At 30.3% G+C, this 22,809-nt stretch overlaps 3 protein-coding genes across 8 annotated transcripts; 1 reads left to right on the forward strand and 2 right to left on the reverse strand.

The window, feature by feature from the left end:
• Positions 1–3,847: 3,847 nt before the first annotated feature.
• On the reverse strand, positions 3,848–6,484 carry LOC105249229. Its single transcript, XM_011254543.3, has 5 exons — positions 6,255–6,484; positions 5,176–6,000; positions 4,704–5,067; positions 4,295–4,598; positions 3,848–4,083 (listed from the first exon to the last, which is right to left on the reverse strand). Exons 1-5 carry the CDS (start codon positions 6,380–6,382, stop codon positions 3,962–3,964), a joined length of 1,743 nt encoding a protein of 580 aa, XP_011252845.1. The 5' UTR covers positions 6,383–6,484; the 3' UTR covers positions 3,848–3,961.
• A 230-nt stretch (positions 6,485–6,714) lies between these two features.
• Positions 6,715–21,452, reverse strand: LOC105249227 (DNA mismatch repair protein Msh2). Of its 3 annotated transcripts, none has more exons than XM_011254539.3 (15): positions 21,150–21,452; positions 21,019–21,068; positions 11,843–11,966; positions 11,316–11,572; positions 10,814–10,981; positions 10,438–10,626; positions 9,719–10,113; positions 9,135–9,349; positions 8,542–8,859; positions 8,247–8,468; positions 7,884–8,116; positions 7,714–7,805; positions 7,420–7,642; positions 7,195–7,287; positions 6,715–7,028 (listed from the first exon to the last, which is right to left on the reverse strand). In XM_011254539.3, exons 1-15 carry the CDS (start codon positions 21,181–21,183, stop codon positions 6,867–6,869), a joined length of 2,775 nt encoding a protein of 924 aa, XP_011252841.1. In that variant the 5' UTR covers positions 21,184–21,452; the 3' UTR covers positions 6,715–6,866. The 3 variants fall into 3 exon arrangements, with proteins under 3 accessions (XP_011252841.1, XP_011252842.1, XP_019882474.1); XM_011254540.3 differs by lacking the exon at positions 21,150–21,452 and adding an exon at positions 14,576–14,760 and having other exon boundaries at positions 21,019–21,141; XM_020026915.2 differs by having other exon boundaries at positions 21,019–21,452.
• On the forward strand, positions 14,427–20,041 carry LOC105249228 (filaggrin-2). 4 transcript variants are annotated; one of them, XM_025409094.1, is made up of 3 exons: positions 14,427–14,558; positions 15,183–17,750; positions 17,838–20,041. In XM_025409094.1, exons 2-3 carry the CDS (start codon positions 15,195–15,197, stop codon positions 19,983–19,985), a joined length of 4,704 nt encoding a protein of 1,567 aa, XP_025264879.1. In that variant the 5' UTR covers positions 14,427–14,558; positions 15,183–15,194; the 3' UTR covers positions 19,986–20,041. The 4 variants fall into 4 exon arrangements, with proteins under 4 accessions (XP_025264879.1, XP_025264878.1, XP_025264880.1 ...); XM_025409093.1 differs by having other exon boundaries at positions 15,183–17,573; positions 17,661–20,041; XM_025409095.1 differs by having other exon boundaries at positions 15,183–17,307; positions 17,485–20,041.
• Positions 21,453–22,809: the final 1,357 nt, after the last annotated feature.

Consider the following 22,809-nt stretch of genomic DNA (forward strand, 5'->3'; position numbering starts at 1 on the left):
TAGCTTTTTTCTCTTCAATTCAGAAGTACTTATTCGGATATTATGCATGCGTATCGTAAGAACCTGGTAAAATCAAAATTGTCCTCAGATTGCATTAACTAGCCAGAGTTTCACAGCAAATTTGATATCATATAAATTTTAGACACCTTTATGGCTTAGTTAGCGATACATGATATGTATAAGAAACATAAAATTATATTTTCAGCAATTTATCAAAACAATGTATATTCTGTAGATAATATTAATTTTGATCACAACATATATAAATATATATATATATATATATATATATATATATATATATATATATACACATTAGATTTTAACCACAAACTAATCATAGAATTCTTAACAAAATGTGTAGTTTTGTAAATATGAACTTTATTAGTCATCTGATATATTAACAATATAATATCGCAGCAAATAAAGATTGAATTAGGATTGTTTCAAAGACATATAACATTATGTACGAAATATGTTAAAACCATAAAGAATATTTTTACAATATTGGGCTGTTTAATATATTTTGTCTATCAAGGATCAATATTTTACTCAATAAATGATAAAGACTGTGCAGTTTTGTTGAATTCATTTTTTTTATGAGATAATAAAAGTTTATTTCTAAACATGACAGTATATGATATTTATTATATCAGCGCATTATCTTATACAAAGAAAACAAGATTTAAAATTGGGATTTACTAGACAAAATGTAAAATTATATAAATGTATAAAACAAGCAGAAACATATTTCTCTCACTTCTTCATAACTTGATTCTTGATAAATCGTTATTGATAATGCCAGAGTTTGTGAAAATATTGAATTGTAACATACATATTTAACATATGCATTGTTGATGTTAGTGTAGTGTATTATTAAGTCGCTTGCTTTATGTATCATATAAAAACTTAAATATAGCACCAAAGTATATATACATATATAGAAAATATATATAGTAGTATATACATATATATACATATTTTAAATTGGAATATGAGATTTTTTATATAAACTGGTACGCGTGCTATTTTAAATATACCTCCTTTATGGAATTTTCTATAAGTTTTACAAATATAGAATATTTTTCAAACTCTGAATACATAACGTGACTACAAAAGAAACCAACATTGAGTAATTTATATTTAATTAAAAAATGTCAGTAAATACATGCAGAAATGTCTCTTTAATGTCAACATACACATACACACAATGCATAATATAAATAAAGTAAATCTTCACAGTCTATAAGTAGTAATGAATGAAATTACGTTGAAAGAGTATCTTTCTTTACTACATTTTATACTCATCAGCTGTATAAAAAAAGGAAATAAAAATTTGTAGATAATTTTATAAATACATAAATTAAAAAAGATGTTACAGGTATACATGAGCTTGCTAATAATTGTTAATAAAACGATGCGATCATATGAAAATAATTTTTTTTCTCTCTTTTCTATATCAAATTATAAATTATCTTCAGTTTACGGAAATATAAAGAGGAAAATAATTCTGTAAAAATGCCCAATAATTAATATATTACATTTGGAATGTATTTTGTATGTAATAGTACCAATAGAAATTTGCTAAACTTTTCTAAAAAAAGAATTAAGCTATGTGTTCTCTTTCTCTCTTCCTCTTTGTATAACATTTCTTTATTATATTCAAAAAATACGTCTTTCATATTCTTTTATTTATGTTTTTATTTACTATCTAATTATGCATATTGAACATGTATATAACGCACGGATATCTGAAAAAGATTTATTTACAACATTGTACATCTGTTATAAATAACAAAACCAAGCAACAGTGAATTATATATATCTATATACTTTATAATTTAATATAATGAAGATTTTTGCAATACTACATTTTCCGAATGCAATAAACGCTGAACGCTTCATTACGAAAGTATAACTTTTTGTCACGGCAAAAGTAACAATATCTTTATATTGTAGATTCATTTTATTATTATTGAACGCATATGCGATTTAAAGATTGAAACAATTTTCAAATTATAATTTACGTTTCTAAGAGTAAATTGGCCAATGTTATATTACATATATATGAAAAAAAAAGAGAAAAAATATTTTACAAAATAATCAAAAAAATGTATTTTTATGCTCATTTTTATTCTCATTTTAAACATTGTATTGGGTTATTTATTTTCTTACATATTAAAGATGCAAAATTTTTTACGTTCAAAGTGAAAACAGAATATATGTTTATGTATTAGAAGCTACTTTGTCGTATGTTGATTTGTTTAAGATTTTATACTTACATATTTCAGCGTTTTACAGAATTGAAGCCGTGTGATTTGTATGAAAACTTAAGTAAGTCTCCTCTGAAAAATTTCTAGCTACAACAATAATAATTTAGACTTTTTTTTTAATACAAACGTCAGTTTTTATAACATAGCTTTTACAATACTATCCTTTTTAATTAACTGCTATATTTATATACTGATTACACATTACATATTCTTATCTAAATAATATGTATATTCAACTCATTTCTCTCAATATATATATATGCTCTAATTACAACTATAAAATTCATTACAGTCTCTTAATCAAATATCTGTACACATGAGTACAATTATATCAATAATTATACCTTATATAACTTATTAAAAAAATTATAATTAACAAAAAAAAATATATATTTATATAGAATAACGATATATCTTCATATATATTAATGAGTTATAATCTAAAGATTTTCATTGTTCCTTTTATTTATTACAAGTCGCTAATATTATTATTTATCTCATTTTGGAAGAGGAATCTCTTGTTTTTTTATTGAATATATATTTAAATCTATATCTAAAGTGACTAGAAATGTTTCTATATATTTTCTCTTGTTAACACATACTTTTTTTTGGCAAGATTTCTGTGATATAAATGTACGAAATAGTGAACAATTTCTGGAAATATTCTATATCTAGCTGCATATAATATATGTATTTGACGTTTATATTATTGATCTGTACAATTTTCATTTAAGCAGCTCAATTATATACTATATTTACAAAACAATTCATTGCATTATGTGCTATGTACACACATAAATGTAATAGTTTTATAATTTAAAATTGCTCAGATGGCACCAAATTTCTTATATTACTGCAGCTTTAAAACATTTACGCCATCAACATGTAACACTGCACCAAATAGTATGATAGTGATCCTGATAGAATTAGTAGTAACAAATGTATGAAACTACTGTAACTGACATATCAACTAGCTTTATATGAAGCTTTATGTTCTAAAATACTATGAATAGATAATGAATCTTTTTTTAGTATGCCTAATAATTTAAATGCCGTAAGTTTCGAAGTTAATACAGGGCGGAGGGGCAGTTTTAGAGCATATATACAAAATGTTCCTTACAATCTACACAATAAAACATTTCTTATATAAAACATAAACGCAATAGTCACATATATACATATATATATATGTGTGTATGTGTGTGTGCAATATGTAAATTTATTTTATTATATGCTATTAAAATATAATTTTTTTTAAGTGAAAGCACTTATTTTTAATGCATCTAGAAAAAGACAATATTATTTAATGTAAAATTTAAAAGATATAAATTTCTGTGTGCACTATTTTGTTTGGTATACAAATTTCACTGTGTAGATCGAAATGGAACATTTGTTATATACCTTTTACATATACTATACTAATAAATAAATTTTAGATAGCAAAATTTGAGAAAGAGAAACACATTTAGGTGCCTTTAAATAGTGAATATGATAGTTATATCTTGGAATGTTTCAGGCCCCTTCTCAGCTATCTAAATTATTTTTGCAATTTATAGACAATATAAGAGAAAATATACTTAATGATGGTAACATTTACTTTCCTGTCATTATATATTATTTTTATATAAATAGGAGATGCGCGCGTACCCATGCATCTTAGTTATGTAATAATAAATGAGGCATTCGCATTATAAGGTATCACCTATTATACCTTCATTACTGTGTTCCAAAGATTCACATCCAAATAACACATATTCTTCTCGTGATAACCAAAATGGATTACCTTCAATATACTCTGGTGGAGTTTTATCTAAAACAAATAATTTTGAAAAAATACTATCACTTATACTATATTATTTATTTTTTAAAAATATTTCTCTAATTTCTTTATTACATACTTTATCTTTTAGTGCATTTTGAACATGATTTTCATATATATATATATATATATATATATATATATATATTTTTATACTTAATTATTACATATATAGAAATATATACAAGTTATCAATGCTTACCAGGATGCACAGCTAAAGGCACATATGTAGATCCCATCGCGACATTCCAACTATGCGTTCCAGGACAACTTTTCACTTCTAAAATTTTGCTATACTCTGGCAACAGTTCACGTAAATCCTTGGTAAGCCTTAATTCGAAACCAGAAAGATCCGTATTTCCACCAGTAAGTAGAATATGTGAAAGACAATCGTGCATTATATCTTCCGGTAATCCTGACGTTACATCTTTTATAATTTCGGGCAAACGGAGACTGATGTACATCATTTCGGGGGCTATATACAACTCTGGCCCTAGAGATACTCTCTGGAAATAACGATATTTTTTCTTAAGAAATTTTGTTTATAAACATGCGAATTAAATTAAATTTCTTTTCAGTTAAAATATAATATAATTGTTACATATATGTACCCAAAATTGTTTGTAATCCGCATAGCTATCAACTCGGAGATTAATATGTTCTCTCGCCTTCTGTCCAAAGCGTTTCTCTTCATTCTTAATGTTATAACTCAGTCTACATCTTTCTTTAACAGCCAAAACATCCAAGTAGGATATAGGAATTTGATGATATTCCTTTGGTTGCCAGTGCATAGCTTGTTTTAAATGATAAGCAACATGCCAACCACCCACGGGTAACAATCTCCAACGTTGTGGTATAACCCGTCCTCCAATTACGACGGCTACCGTTGTGCTAAGAGCACCGCTGTCGATTACAACGCAAGTCTCTACGTCCAACATAGCGCATGCCGCTAGAGGTTTCGGTACCAGGCATACCCTGCAATAATTTTAACTGTAAGATTTTGCATATAGATATCGAAAAAGATGTATAACACAATTGTAATATAGAAGTAACAGGCTATTGATATTAAGTACAATTGTATACCTTGCTACTTTAACTTCCTGGAATAAATAATGTAACAATTGCTTTCTCAATGTGGGATGCATAGCCAATGGTTCACAAAACATGAGTACGGTATTTGGCTTTCTCAGTGTTGCGGTTAAACTCATCTGATGAAACAAGTGATCGATAAAGGTTTTGAGAACTGGAAACGTGCCTTCGCATAGCAATGCCTCTGCCGGGCTTACAACATCCACATTCGGAATACCGAAAACGTCGACCGTGTCGGTGCAGTAGCCATTTATGAGCTTTTGATAAATTGGATTCGGTCTGGTGTAACACATGGGATCATTTTGATGCGTGACTAATCTTCGCTTCTCCCTGTACAGTTTCACAGGATTGCAGAAGACGCAGAACGGCCCGCTCGGCCGTGGGATCTTAGCGGTCGCCAATTCCGACAATTTTAATAACTTCAATCTTTTTGCTAGCGACTTTGTGTCAGACTTGGAGCGTGTGCTGCTGCTCGGGGCATTTTGAGTCTGCGCTTGCTCCATGTGAGTTTTATTATTGTACTTGGGAATGCCGAACATCGAGAAGTGTCTTCTTAGCCCAAAGTTTGGTGTGATAACCCATGTATACTTATTGCCAATCTCGATTACCACCTTTGCGCTGGAACCCTCTACGCAATTTCTTTGACAAGTGTAACCGCTGCAGTGATAACATTTTGGGAAGGGCGCATTTTCGCCCAATGTGATCACCATATGCAATCTGTAGCACATAGCCTTGAAGCTGACGCTGAGTAATTGCAGACACTTTATATCCGGGAATTTGAAGTGCACCTTTGAAATCAACTGCAGCCATTTCATCTTCCTAAAATGATAGAAAATTATCTTAAAAATGGAGCGTTACAATTTCTTCCGGATAATCACAATAGTACATATTCAGATTTTTCAATTGTGTACTTAAAAAATGTCGAATCTCACTGAAAGAGAATAGCAGACGAATATCGATGTATCTAATTTTTCACGGGCAAAAACGCGGTGCCTTCGATCACTCAAATCGCACGAAAATCTCAACGGAATCATTCTGATTTTGGAGTAAACCTAACCCTAGCATCCACTCACCACAGATAATCCGTGTCCGACGTTTTCCTCAGATACTTGCAGGTGCTACCGAAAGCGATTATGTCAGGTACATCGCAGTATAATAAAATCTTAATCCAAATTTCTTCCGGGAAGACCGCGGGATCCATAATTGTGTATTAGTGATAAAAACGATAGAAAAATGTTACACGGATCAACAGTAGCACTTGATACAGGCCTTCAGACACTCCCCAGGACCAGTGAATACGCTAGTCAAGTTCAAGGTTACAATAGCGGATAAAACGTGAATCAATATGTTATCTACAGATGGTATTAATTAATTTTACGATTGCGAAAATTTAAATCTTGGCAAAATGAGTATAAATCAATAAAAAGTAACAAATTAATAATTAATAATCACACTCGAAACAGGAATAATAAAGAGGTAAGATTTAAATACACGTTTTTTTTATATAAATATTTTTCTATTTAATAAAAATTATCTTCGGTATTTCCGGAGGAAGGAAGCATATAATTAACGGTGAAAATATTTATGAAAATAATACTGCTGATGTGTTATTGTCTCTCTCTCTCTCTCTCTCTCTCTCCTTTTTTTAAATCCCTAACAGGGATTTTTACAATTTTAAAGTTTACTTAAGAAGAAGCATCGAGTAATGCTTTAATGTAAGGATTCTTATGAGATAGTATATCTTCCTTGAATACTAATACCTTATTTTCTAAATCAGCATCGGATAAAGATGTCAGAGCCAAAGTTTTACACTTTTTGAAGAATTGTGAAATGAGTGTTTCAGCTTCCTGTAACAATATTAAATTATCTCGCTAATATGTAAATCCAGTTTCTACTAATGTAATGAATTTTTCAACTGAATGTAATATATTATTCCATGTATGAATAACGTTATATTTAATATTTCATTTAATCATTAGTAACATATTAATTAATAAGAATAAAAAACAATACCTGAATAATCTTTCGTTTCTTGTGGGAATTATTAGATCCTTCAAAAACTACACTTTGATAATCCTCAAGTTCTGCTTGCTTTCTTTTGGCAAACTAAAAGAAAAAAAGGAAAGATTATACTAGTTTATATAGTTTTATACATGATTAATAATATACATTATTAATTATATATTAATATACATTATCAATTACATCTCAATTATTTTATACAAATCAAATACATACCTCTATCACATCTGGTGGAAAATTAGCCATTTTAGCGACATGAAGACCAAAACTTTGATCACAAATCCCTGGTTTTACTGTATAAAGTAACGTTAATTTGTTATCTTCGACAAGAGCAGTAACATGGTGATTTTGTATAGTAGGTACTTCTTCGGCTAATCTGGTGATCTCATGGAAATGTGTAGCAAACAGACAATATGATCTGATATCCTTTGCCAAATGTCTAAAAAATACATATAATAAATTATTTTTAATATTAATCTTACATAATGACAGTTTCTGGCACATACTTACTCTGCTATTGACCATGCTATACCGCAACCTTCATAAGTAGATGTTCCTCTACCCAGCTCATCAATAATTACAAGAGAATTACATGTTGCTGTCTGAAAATAAAATATAATATTAGACACAATGGATTATTTTTATTACAATTTTTTAACAACTCTTATGACATAAATTACTTTCAAAATAGCAGCAGTTTCTATCATTTCCGTCATAAAAGTTGACAATCCTTTCAATTGAGAGTCGTCAGCTCCTATTCGAGCCAATATACAATCCAATAATGATATAGTAGCTTTATCACAAGGAACAAAACTACCGATATGTGCCATTAGTGCAGCTACACCGACAGATCTAATGTAAGTACTTTTACCTCCCATGTTTGGGCCAGTAATAATGCAAAAATGATATTGATCTACAAGGAACGAATAAGAATTTTGAATAAGAATTTTTGTGATAAGTATATAAAAATATAATTCAAAATTCACAAATGAGAAATTCTAGCTGCATTAGTTTGATACAACTGGAACACATTAAGTTCGTACCTCGCTTAAAATTGATATCATTGGCAATATAGTCGACTCCTTGTTGCATTTCCAAACACGGGTGTCTAACTTGAATGAGATTCAATTCACCTTCTTCACTCGGGACCATTTCAGGACGCACGTACACCTTGTTAGCGCTTATTGCCGCAGAAGCAAACGCTGTGAGAACGTCGAGGCATGCCAGCACACCACCGATAGTACGCACTGTTTCGCTATAACCAGCTACATAGGTATATAAATTAATTATATTAATATTTCAATGCATATACAAATAATTTTTATTCGAATCACAAACCTGCGATTCCCATAATCTCTGTAATAACATCTTTCTGTCTCTCTAAATATTTATTTCTGGCGACTATAAATTCGTCATTTAATTCACTCAATTTACTGTTTCGGAATCTTACACCAGCTTTATTAGAATCCAAAATTGTATAACGTTTATTATTTCGAAGTATTTTTTCTTCCTTTAATGTGATACGAAAATAATAGCCCAATTGTTGATTAGATTCTAATTTTAGCGTTTTCCCTGCTTCCATGCCAAGATCATCTGCCGCTTTACCGAGTTGTCGTTGTATCCTTTCCTCTGTTTCATCCATAGCATCTTTTAATTCTGTGTAATGTTAAAACATACAATCATACAATGCATATATATAAATATAAACATCTATTACATTTATTTCGCAATATTAGCATTAAAACTAGATAGGAAGAAAGTATGTGTCAAAATGTGTCAAAAATCACTTCTTTTTTCAATATATCTTTTTTTATAGCAAAGATAGATTCTTTCTTAATTTATTGCCTAATTGATAACAGTTCAGTTTAGGACATTTTATTTACAGATATTCTATATGTGACTTTCAATATAAAATTAAAAGTTGAGATTACCTTTGAAATCATCCGCAAATCCGGGATTAACCATAAAATCTCCCTTTTCAGCAGCATCTAAATCGATTGTTTGCTCCACTAATTGTTGAAATTTATCCATATCCTCTATCAATTCTTTTAATGGATCTATTATCATTGCTTTCAGTGCTGTCATATTTGCTTCTGGTAAGAGTTGTTCTAATAGTTTTGGCAAATATGATACACACAAGTAAATTCTAAAATACATATGTATAATAAGCTCATTAATATTAATCTTTATCACAATGTCTCAAAATTATTGAATATTCTTTTAATAGTACATTCTTTGGTCAATTTGAAAATGATTTTTTCTTAGCAACAATGTCGAAGTATAAAAATTTACAAATTATAAGCGATTGAACAAGAAAAGTCTTTTATAAACCAAACTTTGTCAAGTTCAATAGAATTTTAATTTAAGGTTTAATTACGAAGATACATGATGGTGAAAATTGGAAACGTGAAAAAATATCTCGAAATTTTTGCGAGGAAAAAATATACTTTAAATTGATCAAAGAATTGTTAATTCTAATCTTAACAATAACATTGTTTTCGCATAAATAGCTTACTTGTAACAATCTTGTAATGCTGATTTCTTTCTAGCCAATTTTTTTGCGAGCTGTTGCAAATCAGGTATACGTTTTAAATAGTCATCATTAAGAATGGATCTTAATTCGTTATTGTTTACTAATAACTCAACGATATCATGCCGTTCTTTTATGAGAGACAAGTCTCTAAGAGGTTGTCGAACCCATTGCGCAATCAATCGATGACCTTGAGCGGTTCTGCACTTGTCTAATAACGTTAAGACACTGGCGGCAGGATTTCCGTGTAAGTTAGAAACCCCATCAATCTGCGGTTCTATATTAAGAGCTTTTATTGCTGCGGAATCTAATCTTATATATCGCGATTGCTCCACTTGTTTTAGACTGAACTGATTCATATGGCCTTCGTCTGATGTTAACTAACAAATAATTATTATATGAAAAATACATTACAGCTATAGGAAATATATAGAATGTCATCTTTACTACAAATTTTAATGACTTAATTTTTTTCCCTTAACATAGATTTAAAATTCCCTCTTTACTCTTTTTGTATTTTTAGTATCAAATAACTTGAAAAAAGAATATGTTTGTTGTCATACATTTTTTCTCTCTCTTTTTCGTTCATCTTTTTTATTAATTTTTTTGTTTTTGATAGGAAAAGGAAATCATTCAAATTTCAAAGTACTAAAGATGTAACATTCTACATAAAAATCTCTTCTAAACAAAACTATAACATTTACATCTAAATATTTGATGAGAGCAGAAGTAGCAGACATAGCTAAATTTAAATTAACTTCAGGTAGTGATTGCGCATTCTGCTTCTGTCCTTTCTTAAATTTTATTAATGTATTTAAGTCATCTATGATTGAATCACTGGAAAATTCATTTCTCTTTCTTAAAGTGACCATCACATTGTTTCTTTCTATTAGCTGAAAAAATATAATAATAAATAAATGAATAAATATATATATACACACATATATGTATAAAACATAATCTAAAAATATTACAATGTTATATATTACAATTTTTTTACTAAAGTATGTGTAATCAATCTTCTTTACATTCTTTACATATTTAATGTATTTAATATTATAACATGATATTTTTACATACTTGTTTAAGAGTTTGAAATTCATAACTGCCTTCTCCTTGAATTAGTAAACACTCTTTCGGAGCCAGAGTTACAATGAGAGATTCTAAATTCGAAAATGACTCGTTATCTTGAAACTCACCGACTAAAATTAAAGTCGAAACAACATCCACACAACTCAATCCAACGACCTATAAAACATTAATAATTTAGATATATTATAAATTTATATAAGATCATATTTTAATTTCATATTTTTTATTTTATATATATTATATGTAACTTTTAAACATATATTCTTTTGTAAATATGTGTAATAATGTATGATAATATATTATACATTAGAGGAATTGTAATATTTAAAGAATTATAATATCTATATGTTAAAAGAATTTACAATTTATAATTAATAGAATTTATAATTAATAAAATCTTTTATATAATTTGTTATATTTTTATATATATAACATATTATATATAATACTTTATTTAGAAAAAATATATGACTATGCAGGATAAACTTACTCTGGATTTTCCTTCTGTACCTAGTTTCACAGCTATTACAGATACACCCACGGCTATATCATTATTACCGAATAAAATGTCTTCAAAGTGAGATAGATTGCCGGGTGAACCTTTGTGTTCCAAAACCCAGTTCTGATTTTTAGAGGAGCCTTGATTCACATAGACTTCAACTCTGTATTGTTTAACTAATAACAAATCACGCACAAATGTTTCAAAATGGCCTTTATTGAGAATAACTCCTTCCGTCTTATGTGGCTCTGGGGAAAAGAGATTATGATTTCATTATTAATTGTAATGAGAGAATTTTTATATAATATATATAATTAATTATATTATTTTTGTATGTAAAAAATATAAAAAGATTTTTTTTAATACAAAAGCCAACCAAAAATAAGGATTATTGTTTCACGAAATATCTGCAGTTAATATTACTCTAAAAAATCAGAATATATTCTTTTCAAAAATGTAATAAGTAATTCGTTCAAGGATTCGTTTTTTAGATGTTCGATTTTTAAAATAATATTTACCAGCTCCAATCATTTTACAAACAGACGTTGTTTTAAATACTTCTTGTGCAGCAAAGAGAGCATCACTTCCATGTAATGTATAATAGTCTGACCTATTAAAGAATCGTATCGTCGTGTCAAGTTTCTGAAAATACAAAATTATCATTATTACATATACATATATATGCAGATTCGTTGATTATCAGTCAATTTTCTCGTTTTAATATACAGAAAAAAATTGTATTATTGAAATGCTATCTTTTTGTTTAATTTTCTCTTAATTCTCTTAAAAAATATTTGATATGACGAATTGAGAGCATACAGTACGTCATTCTGCGTATTATATATTGAATCTGATGCTATATAAACTGTCGTTTAAATTTATCCTTGACTTATTTAACGTAATGATGCAAGCTTTTAGAGATAAGAATATAGTTTTCAAGATAATGTCTCAATTATAATTTTAGATATAATATTATATATTTTTTATATAAAGATAACTTTATTTTTCACATACAATTTCACACATTTAAAAATATATCTTCATATGTATGATATATTATCATATCATAGTATAAATTATATAGATAAACAAAATAGTTATAATAGAGAAAAACATTCTATCAGTTGAAAAGATATAATTATTTAATGTAACAATTTAATATAATATTTTATTTGACTTTTGCACTCTTTCACATTTTTATTTTAATTAAACATATTATATGCACGTTTTTGAAAAATGTATTAGAAGCAGATACTTTATGATTATTTGGCATCAATTTCTGTTTGTGAAAAGTATATTATATATTTCATATTTCTCGGAGAAATTAAAGAACTTATAACGTATCTATAGGTCATGCCTATCGAGAGGTCAGAGTGCAGAACGCAGGTCGTCGCTTTAACGCGTGATATCTTATAGAAGTTTGGAATTTCATGAAACGAGTTTTACGATGCGCAAAATTTTGCAGATTAATTGCAAAATAAAAATTTTGATAAAGTTTGAAGATATTTTCTATTCGACATATTCTTTCGTTTTGTTTTATTAAATAAGATCATAAGCAAATATACTTTTTATCTACTTTATTTAGAAATATTGAGATTGTATGTATATATTTTCTAAAATTTGAAAAATTCTTCAACATGTAACATTCCATGAAAATTACATGGAATATTGTTATAAGTTAAAGTAAAATAAGAGTATATATTATATATATTATATATACTATACTATATATTTTCATATTTTCATATATAACTGTATATTTTCATATTATAATTTAATTATCATATATAATTTATTCTCTATATAAAAATATCTTACAAGTTATATTGACATAAATATTTAAATAATTTTTTAATAATATAATTCATATAAAGAGAAAAAAATACGGAAGCATTTTAATAAGATTTTAATTATTAATAATATGTAAATGATATAAATACATATCTGTAAAAATATAAAATAATTTGTATCTAATTTAAATCTTTTAATGAAAGAGAAAGTATATTGGTACAGCTGCTTTGTATCTTTATACATATTAATCTTTCAATGGGGAATCCCAACAGCTTCAATGGCACCCATATATTGAGGTCATGATCGTGGAATATTATTCACCCTTAACATGATAAAAGGTCACGGTCTATATTCTAGGAAGGTCAGTAATTTCTGTAATAAGTAGGCCATCCACCACCTTTATTGTCTTTTCGAGTAAATTCAATTTTTCGCATATTTTTTCGGAAAAATAATTTTCTCTCGTTATCATTATATGCAAAAAGAATACGATCCCGAAGAATACAAATATTACGACTTTTACATAACAACGACCTTGAAATTATTCATGGATGTTACTAGATGAAAGTGAGCCTGATCATTGTGAATGTTACAAATTCAGAATGACTTAATCGATGACACATCAAACCAAGTATGGAAAAACGCGGTTTATTGAAGCCACTACCTGGAAATCACTGAATTACGTTGTATATATAAACAAGAATGTATCATTTTATTTGTCAAGAAGATATATTGCGGTATAATTCATTCAACAGGATACATCTAAACGTGATCAATTTACAAATAAGTTAAAGTTAAGCGTTAATATTCTGCTATTTTCTATTTTATATATAATAAATTATATATAATAAATTTTCTTTTTAAAGTCTATTCTTTACATAAGAAAAATCCCTTACATATATTAATTTTATATACACTTAATTTCAACATATAATTATATATACAGGGAGTTTCATATATAGTGTTATATATATTTATTTTTATGCATGAAGAATGTTTTTCTATAAGGAAAACAGGTATTCCCATGTGTTGCAAAAGAAATTTAGTTCTTGAAAGAATGATACGATAACTTAAAATTTATATAGCAAAACAGATACCAACAAAATATGCGTGCAATAACGATGATTATATATATATGTATGTATAATAAAAATATATCTCAAAACTGATGAAACAGGAATATTCTTATACATCCATAACAGAACGTCAATCTTACGTTACCAAGAATTGTGTATGATAAGAACGAATCTCCGGACTCTCGTGATGGATAAAAATAAAAGATCGTTAATATATGTATAAGTGCTTCAGGAATCATCGATGGCAAGAAGGGGGAGAGAACATAAATGGATTTGCGGTAATCTGCTTCAGTTATACGTGAGCCTACAGTGTTAGTGAGAACATCTCGACATTTACAACTGAATTTGTAAGCGCGTCTCTTCCATTAAGGTAATAAAATATTATACCACTTCCGTAGCGACAGGTGTGAATGAAGTGTGTACGAATGAAACTTGTCGATGAATGCGAGACATTGAATTGCAAGTTTTAATTTTGCGCCAAAGAGGAAATGTACAGATTTTGTTCTTCTTCTCGCTAGTGTTCTTGTGAAGGAGAGGATGTCTTTCTTATTTAACACAGACAATTGCATCACCTGAAATTTTTTCATTTTAGAAAATAGTTAACAAAAAGTATATTTTTCTTTCTCTCTTTCTCTTTCTACATGAACATATTTGTTTTAAATATATCTTACAAAGAGCTAAATTAAGTATATCAAAACTTGTATAATCAATATAAATATAAAGCTATGTTTTTTCTTGACATGTTTGCAATATTAAAACGGAAATTCTAATTGAGAAATCGATGAATGCTATAATAAATTATAAATTTAACTTGTACATATCATGTTACGTATTTGTTTCTTTTTTATCGATTATGCCGACTTTTCGATGAACCTACATAATTATCTTTAGATAATTTCTGCAAAATAATAAACTTGAAAAAATTAATGTTTACAATAATAATAAGAATAAGAGCAAAAATATATACTTATCTAAAAATTTATTTTTATTTTAGAGATTGGATGAGATGGGGATTATGGCGGTAGGACATATAATCCTTTTATCCGCGTTGTTTGTCCAAACATTATCCGCCCCAAGCGGTTGTATAGAGTCTTGCAACTTCTACCAAACATCCTATCAGAATCGCCGTACGTCGGGCAGTTATCAGGATCACGCGCCTTTAGTTCAAGGTAGCACGAATCTGAACAATTACGATTACGCCAGACCAGGAAATTGGACCGAACATAATCAGTACATTACGGATAGTGGACACGGCAAAGTTCACGAAGAACGAGGACAATATGTGGAAGGATCGAAGAGAGTACGATATTACAAGCAGAATTTTTCATCATCTTATGGCACGGGTAATGTAGATGGAGAATTAGGTGGTCAACATAGATACGATTCATTGCACGTTCCTAGCCAACATCTCGAGTCTCAAGATACGCAATTGGGGCAAACGGTTACGAAAGAGAGCGGACACAGTAGTCTGCACAGTCAACAATCATCTACGAGAATCGGCGGTAAGAACGAGAGACTTGAAGATTTTGGGGAATACGGACATTCGCAACATGGAGCTAACGTTCAAACGAGCGCGACTACACCGGAGAACTGGAGCAGAGTGGATTCTTACAAAACTGACGGTGGTCATGGACGCGTCTTTGAGGAGGAAGGCCAATACGTATCCGGACCCAAAAAGGTCCGCTATTTCAAGAAGAACTACACCTCGAGCTACAGTACGTCAGGTGACGCTGAGCACTCGGAAACATTGGATAAATTACACAGCGGGCTGCATCAAAACGTGCAGCAGGAGCTTGATAAGTTCAGACGAGAGTTTCATCATCAAACCGCCAACATCGCGGGTCTGACTCAGGAAGCGGCTCACAGCTTCCACAGCAATGATCTCCAGACCGCCGAGAGCGAGAACACTTATGGACAACAGCAAATATCAGGTTTCCGGCGCGTCCCATCCGTTGGAACTGTCCGTCACTATACTGATCAACAGCAAACGGAAGCTTTCGCTGATAGACAACAGTCGTTATATCCTAGCGTAAATACTTATGGCACGGAGAGTCAAAGGAGCTATCAGAGTCACGAGACTCATGTATCTCGAGCGCAACCCGTATTACCATCGAGTCATTTGTCTCCTAGTTACCCGATGCAAGTCACCGGGGGTAATTATCAGAGTTACTCGCATTTAGGCGGACATCAAGTAGGCGAAATCCAACGGGAAATCTCGGGTGCGCATCAGTCCGGCGTAACCCAGAATCGGCTCCTTACTGAGCAAGTGTACAACCCAAATCCGACCCCGAATTACAACATTTATCCTGGCAGACGAGACGAGTCCAGACACTACCAAGAAGAGCACTGGCAAAGTTCCTCGAGTCACAACGCGGGAAATCTAGCTCCCGAACATGGCGCAGATTTCACATTGCACGGGACTGGAAGTAGAACGCATTACGATCGAGACGCGTACAATGAACAACGCGGTCGTTATCATAGCACAGCACATGGGTACGATTCTCGTATCGGAAGCAGTTACGGTTCCGGATACGGAACTAGATCGGGACAGCAGCTTATCGCTGCCGAGTCATCTCTAGACCCGGGACGAGCGACACATGGTGCCGATTGCACCGAAGAGACTCATCAACAATATCAACATGAGACTAGTTATCACAGAAAATACAAACGAGATGATCATCACGTGCAGCAAGATCAGGAGTTCGAGCAAGATTCGGAACAACTGGATTTGACGCAAGCAAATAATCAGCAATCAGAAGATTTCACGCAACATGATGAAGATTTCACACAGCAAACAGAAGGTCAACTCGAATTTGGTCAGCAAACTGTCGGCAATCAGCATTTAGAGGATTTAACACAACATGATAAACAGTTCACACAACAGACAGAAGGTCAACTCGAATTTGGTCAGCAAACTGTCGGCAATCAGCATTTAGAGGATTTAACACAACATGATAAACAGTTCACACAACAGACAGAAGGTCAACTCGAATTTGGTCAGCAAACTGTCGGCAATCAGCATTTAGAGGATTTAACACAACATGATAAACAGTTCACACAACAGACAGAAGGTCAACTCGAATTTGGTCAGCAAACTGTCGGCAATCAGCATTTAGAGGATTCAACACATGATAAACATTTCACACAACAGACAGAAGGTCAACTCGAATTTGGTCAGCAAACTGTCGGCAATCAGCATTTAGAGGATTTAACACAACATGATAAACAGTTCACACAACAGACAGAAGGCCAACTCGAATTTGGTCAGCAAACTGTCGGCAATCAGCATTTAGAAGATTTAACACAACAGGATAAACAGTTCACACAACAGACAGAAGGTCAATTCGAATTTGGTCAGCAAACTGTCGGCAATCAGCATTTAGAGGATTCAACACATGATAAACATTTCACACAACAGACAGAAGGTCAACTCGAATTTGGTCAGCAAACTGTCGGCAATCAGCATTTAGAGGATTTAACACAACAGGATAAACAGTTTACACAACAGACAGAAGGTCAATTCGAATTTGGTCAGCAAACTGTCGGCAATCAGCATTTAGAGGATTCAACACATGATAAACATTTCACACAACAGACAGAAGGTCAACTCGAATTTGGTCAGCAAACTGTCGGCAATCAGCATTTAGAGGATTTAACACAACAGGATAAACAGTTTACACAACAGACAGGAGGTCAATTCGAATTTGATCAGCAAACTGTCGGCAATCAGCATTTAGAGGATTTAACACAACAGGATAAACAGTTCACACAACAGACAGAAGATCAACAATTTACACATCAGACGCATGGATTTGGATTTGGTCCGCAACTTGGAGTGGAACTTACGCAGCCTGAATCTAATGATCGCACGCAACAAACAGATAAACTCGAATTTGGACAACAAACTGTCGGTAATGAACACTTAGAGGATTTAACACAACAGGATAAACAGTTCACGCAGGAGACAGAGGGTCAACTCGAATTCGGACAGCAAACTTTGAGTGATCAATCACATCTGACACAACACAGTGACCAATTGCAGCCAGAATATGATGATCTCACGCAACAAACGAGTGGTAAACTTGAATTCGGGCAACAAATTGTTGGTAATCAACACTTGGAAAATCAAAAGCACCAAATTGAACAATTTGAAACACCAGGATCTGATGATTATACGCAACAGACGAGCGGAAAACTCGAATTCGGACACCAGACTGCTGATAATCAACACTTGGAAGATGTAACAATTTTCGATAAATCACAATCGATAAATAAACCTCCTAATCCAAAAAATCAACATTTAGAAGAATTTAACAACGAAGATTTTTCTCAACAGACGGGAGAACATGATTTTACACAACAGACAATGGGACAACTAGAATTTGCACAGCAAGACTCCAATAATCCAAAGATTAGTCATCATTCAGGAGATTTTATTCAGTCAAATAAAAATTTAAATCAACAGGTTGGAGAATTTGACGATTTCACGCAGCAAGGACATTTCGAATACGGACAACAAAGAGACCAATCACAAAAACCTAGCTGGCCAGGATACAATACTCAACATTCGGAACATTTGTCTCAACAAAATGACTGGACTACAGATGATCTTTCACAACAATCTCATCAATATCCATCCTACGGTAACGATAATAATAATGAACAATCAAAATGGCAATTGGATATGTCGCAGAAAACACAGCAAGATTTTACTCAACAAACCAACGACGATCGACAATTCGTCAAACCGGCGCCAAAACCAAAACCAAGACCAAGACAGCGACATCAGAAATACAATTCCATTCCATCGCATATGGATGGAACAGACACGAATCTCGACGATATTTTTGAACCGATCGAAATAAACCCGGAGGCTGAAATAGACAATCTCCAGGGAAAAACTGCTCAACACAGCAGTCGCCTGACACATTTCACATCCGGTCATCGTAGATCAGACATTCCACATGACCAAAGTCAAGGGAGCAGTGTATTTGACAACGAAAAAGAAAATATGGATCGCTTGCATTGGGTACATAAATCAAACGATGCTACAGTAGGTCTACAATGGCATTACACTTATCATCCAAGCGATTTAACTAATATCGAAAGCTCGCATAACAATTATTATCCGCATCATAATGTCAATTCGCAGCAAACGGAAGATACACAGCAACAACAATCGAAACCATTTGACTTTAGCCAACAGGAAACACAAAATAAGGATACATTTGAAAATATAGATGTTTTTCAACCATCGCAAACCCAACATGACAAACATGATCAACAGGTAGGATCATTCCAACAAGCTGAAACATCCCACTTTGATGATCAGTTTAATCAAAATTCTGAAGAAACTCCATTAAGGGTAAAACCGCTGCAAAATTCGCAACAAACCTCAACGCAAACTACAGAACAGACAGAACATAAAATAGAATCGCGAATCTTGGAAGCATATGGCGGAGGACCATATGCATCGCGTAATGATGATATTTATAGAAGAGTCAAGCCAAATCCTAGCGCTACTTTGCCACCTATAGGTGGTGAGGACCCATGGGATATCAGGGAAAAGCCAAAGGAGATAATACCATGGACAGTAGCAGATACATTGCCCACAGTAAGTACGTCGAATGTCAGAGCTGCAACTACAGAAGCGTCAGAGAATACAACGCAGATAATAGAAAGTACAACAACACCATCCTTCTGGAGTAGAGTTGGACATAAAATAACTAGTACATACGATAAAGCTAAGGAAACATATGATAAAGCTAGAGGCAAAGCTAAAGAATACTTTGGTTAGGTATCTCTCTGTATATTCTTTTTACTTATTTAAAAATTACTTATTTATATGTAACAAAATTTTTCTATTCTGATTTTCAATATATTGAATTGTTACTTTATTTGTAACATACATATATTTGCAGAATTACCGATAATATCAAAGTTAAATCAAGAAACATATAATCATGGTATCATAAGTCTATGACATTAATTAATATATTCTGAATTAGTATTATAAAACATTATTATAAGGCACTTTTCACATTTTCTGTAAATAAAAATATATTAATATCAATCTTTTTTTATATAATATCAGCATAGAAACAAGTTTTCTAATTTATATCTTTAAGCGCTTTTCCATATAGCATTTATACATATATTTTTCTCACAAAATATTATCATTTTAGCAATGATTCAAATATAGACACAAGTAAAATTTAATAAAGATACAGATATAAATAAAGAAAAGCTAATTGCAGCTATCCTCTTCCTTTCTTTTTAATATTAAAAAAAGAATATTAGCAAAAAAAAAGAGATCAAATTGATATATGTGTGTTCCTACATATTAACAGAAAAATATTTTACACAAATAGATATCCTACAATCTTTTTTTGCACTATATATCTAAATACTATTATTACGCAAACTATTATTATAATTTGTAAAAATTTTCAAATCTTTTGTCTGTATATATATTTTTATTAAAGCTAAATAATTTTTATCTTATTTCTCAAAATTAATATAAATTATAAATTATTTTAAATTAACTTGAAAAAGAATAATGTTAATAAAAAAGTAAGAATGACTTCTTTCTTCCAATTGTATTATAAATAATTTTGCTTTAATTTTTCTATGAGCTTCTAATCAGTCAATATTGTAGAAAAAATTTTTTCAGTAAGCTAAACACATTGAAAGAAATAATCTATAAAAACTGATAAAGACAGCTAACATTAAATGTAATCGATACATAAATTATAAAAAATAAAAGATATAATAAATAAAATAGAAGATATTTCAATAATTATAAAATTTGCATTATGACATTTGCTTACCTCTGGAAGACTCTTAAAAAATCTGACAAAGCTCTGTTGTGTGGGAGGATCTAAAATAGAATAATTATATTGAGAGATACAACACAATAAAAGTGTATGGTGTAAAATATTGGTTAGAGATTCCTTCATACCCATACTAAGCTGTTGATTAGGTTGCACTGCCATTGTTTGTAATAAAATACGATACAACACGAGCAATAGAACAAGATGGAACGATGACTGAAAGAGATCGCTTTAGAATTTATTAAATCAAAAAAGACTCCACTAAAAATATCCCTCGGATACAACACGATGTCACTTTGCTTCGCGCTATTTACCTGAAGCTGCTTACTTCGCATTTGAACGTTTTGCTCGACGATCATTGGCTGCGATCAAATTTGATTGGTTTCATTCATAATTGTGTTCAAAAATCTCTCTGTTGGGTAGATTTGATCGACCAATCGGAATAAAGGAATTTCTGCTCCTTTTATGCTGATTGGTCGAGCAATGTGTATCAGATAGACCAATCAGATAAAGTATAAGTAACATTTGTAAAAATGGCGGGAATCAAGATAAAATTTGCGTTGGAGATCGAAATAAATTTTAGAAACAGTTAGACTTTATCAAATATCACATTATCAAGTTTGAGAAAAAATCGCAGAGATTTAAAATGATTCAAATTGAATTATTTTAATGTACATTTATCGAATGAAATATTATTACTGACCCTAATAATTTTCTTCCAAGTTTTGTGAGTAAAAAATGTTTTAGATATATTGATGTCGCAAAATTATTTTAATCTGTCAATTTCTACCATCGATTACTTTTGATTGTCATATTATTACTACTATTTTATTTGACATCTTATTTTTAGATCATGAGTTCTCACAATTCGATGATCTTAGACTATGTAGATGCCCAATAAAATGCACTTAAATATATTCTTGTGCATTTTAAAAAAATAATAAAAATGATTATTTCTAAATTTTTATAAAGTCTCCTAATTTATAAAATAATCATAAAAAATATAATTTTTTTAGTTTGGCTACAAATTGATAAATAATAATATCATGCATTCAAATATTATTTTTAAAATTAAGTATTTCGAAATAAGCTATTATATATATATATATATATATATATATATATATATATATATATATATATAGAATGTATCATGTTTGATTATGTTAAAAATTCAAAAATATTTTCAACAAATAAAAAAATATTTGACATAATGTAATGTAATAATCTTTGTATTCGCTTGCAAAATCAATACCGAATTTTTTTATTAAAGAGAACGTTATATTAATAATAATTTGTCAAATAACAGGGCTCTTTGTATAATACTGGAAATTCTGCAATATTTTATATATGTAATATTTTTGCACACATCTTTCTCTTTATATATATATAATTCCCTTTATATATATAAAGATATAAATATATGATTTTATAAGGTTACAGATATATGCAGATTATAAATATTATGACATACAGATTTTGCGATCAAAGATAAATCGAGAAATCCATAACTTGATGTTATTGATTTTAATAAATGTATTTTACAATGTCTCAACTGTTTTCTTTTTATCTTAAAGCTTTGTACGGGATCTTATCTGAAAGTTGTTTTCATGTTGCATTAAAGTAAGAGATAAGGCATATTCTCATAAATTTTCACAAACAAGAACGATAGGTTGTCGATTATATATATATATATATATATATATATATATATATATATATATATATATATGATTTAATATATTCTATATAGCAGTATATGCAAATACATAATTTCATATTCATATT

Source organism: Camponotus floridanus, unplaced genomic scaffold, assembly GCF_003227725.1.
Source record: "Camponotus floridanus strain SB8 unplaced genomic scaffold, Cflo_v7.5 scaffold24, whole genome shotgun sequence".
In the NCBI taxonomy this organism is placed as follows: domain Eukaryota; kingdom Metazoa; phylum Arthropoda; class Insecta; order Hymenoptera; family Formicidae; genus Camponotus; species Camponotus floridanus.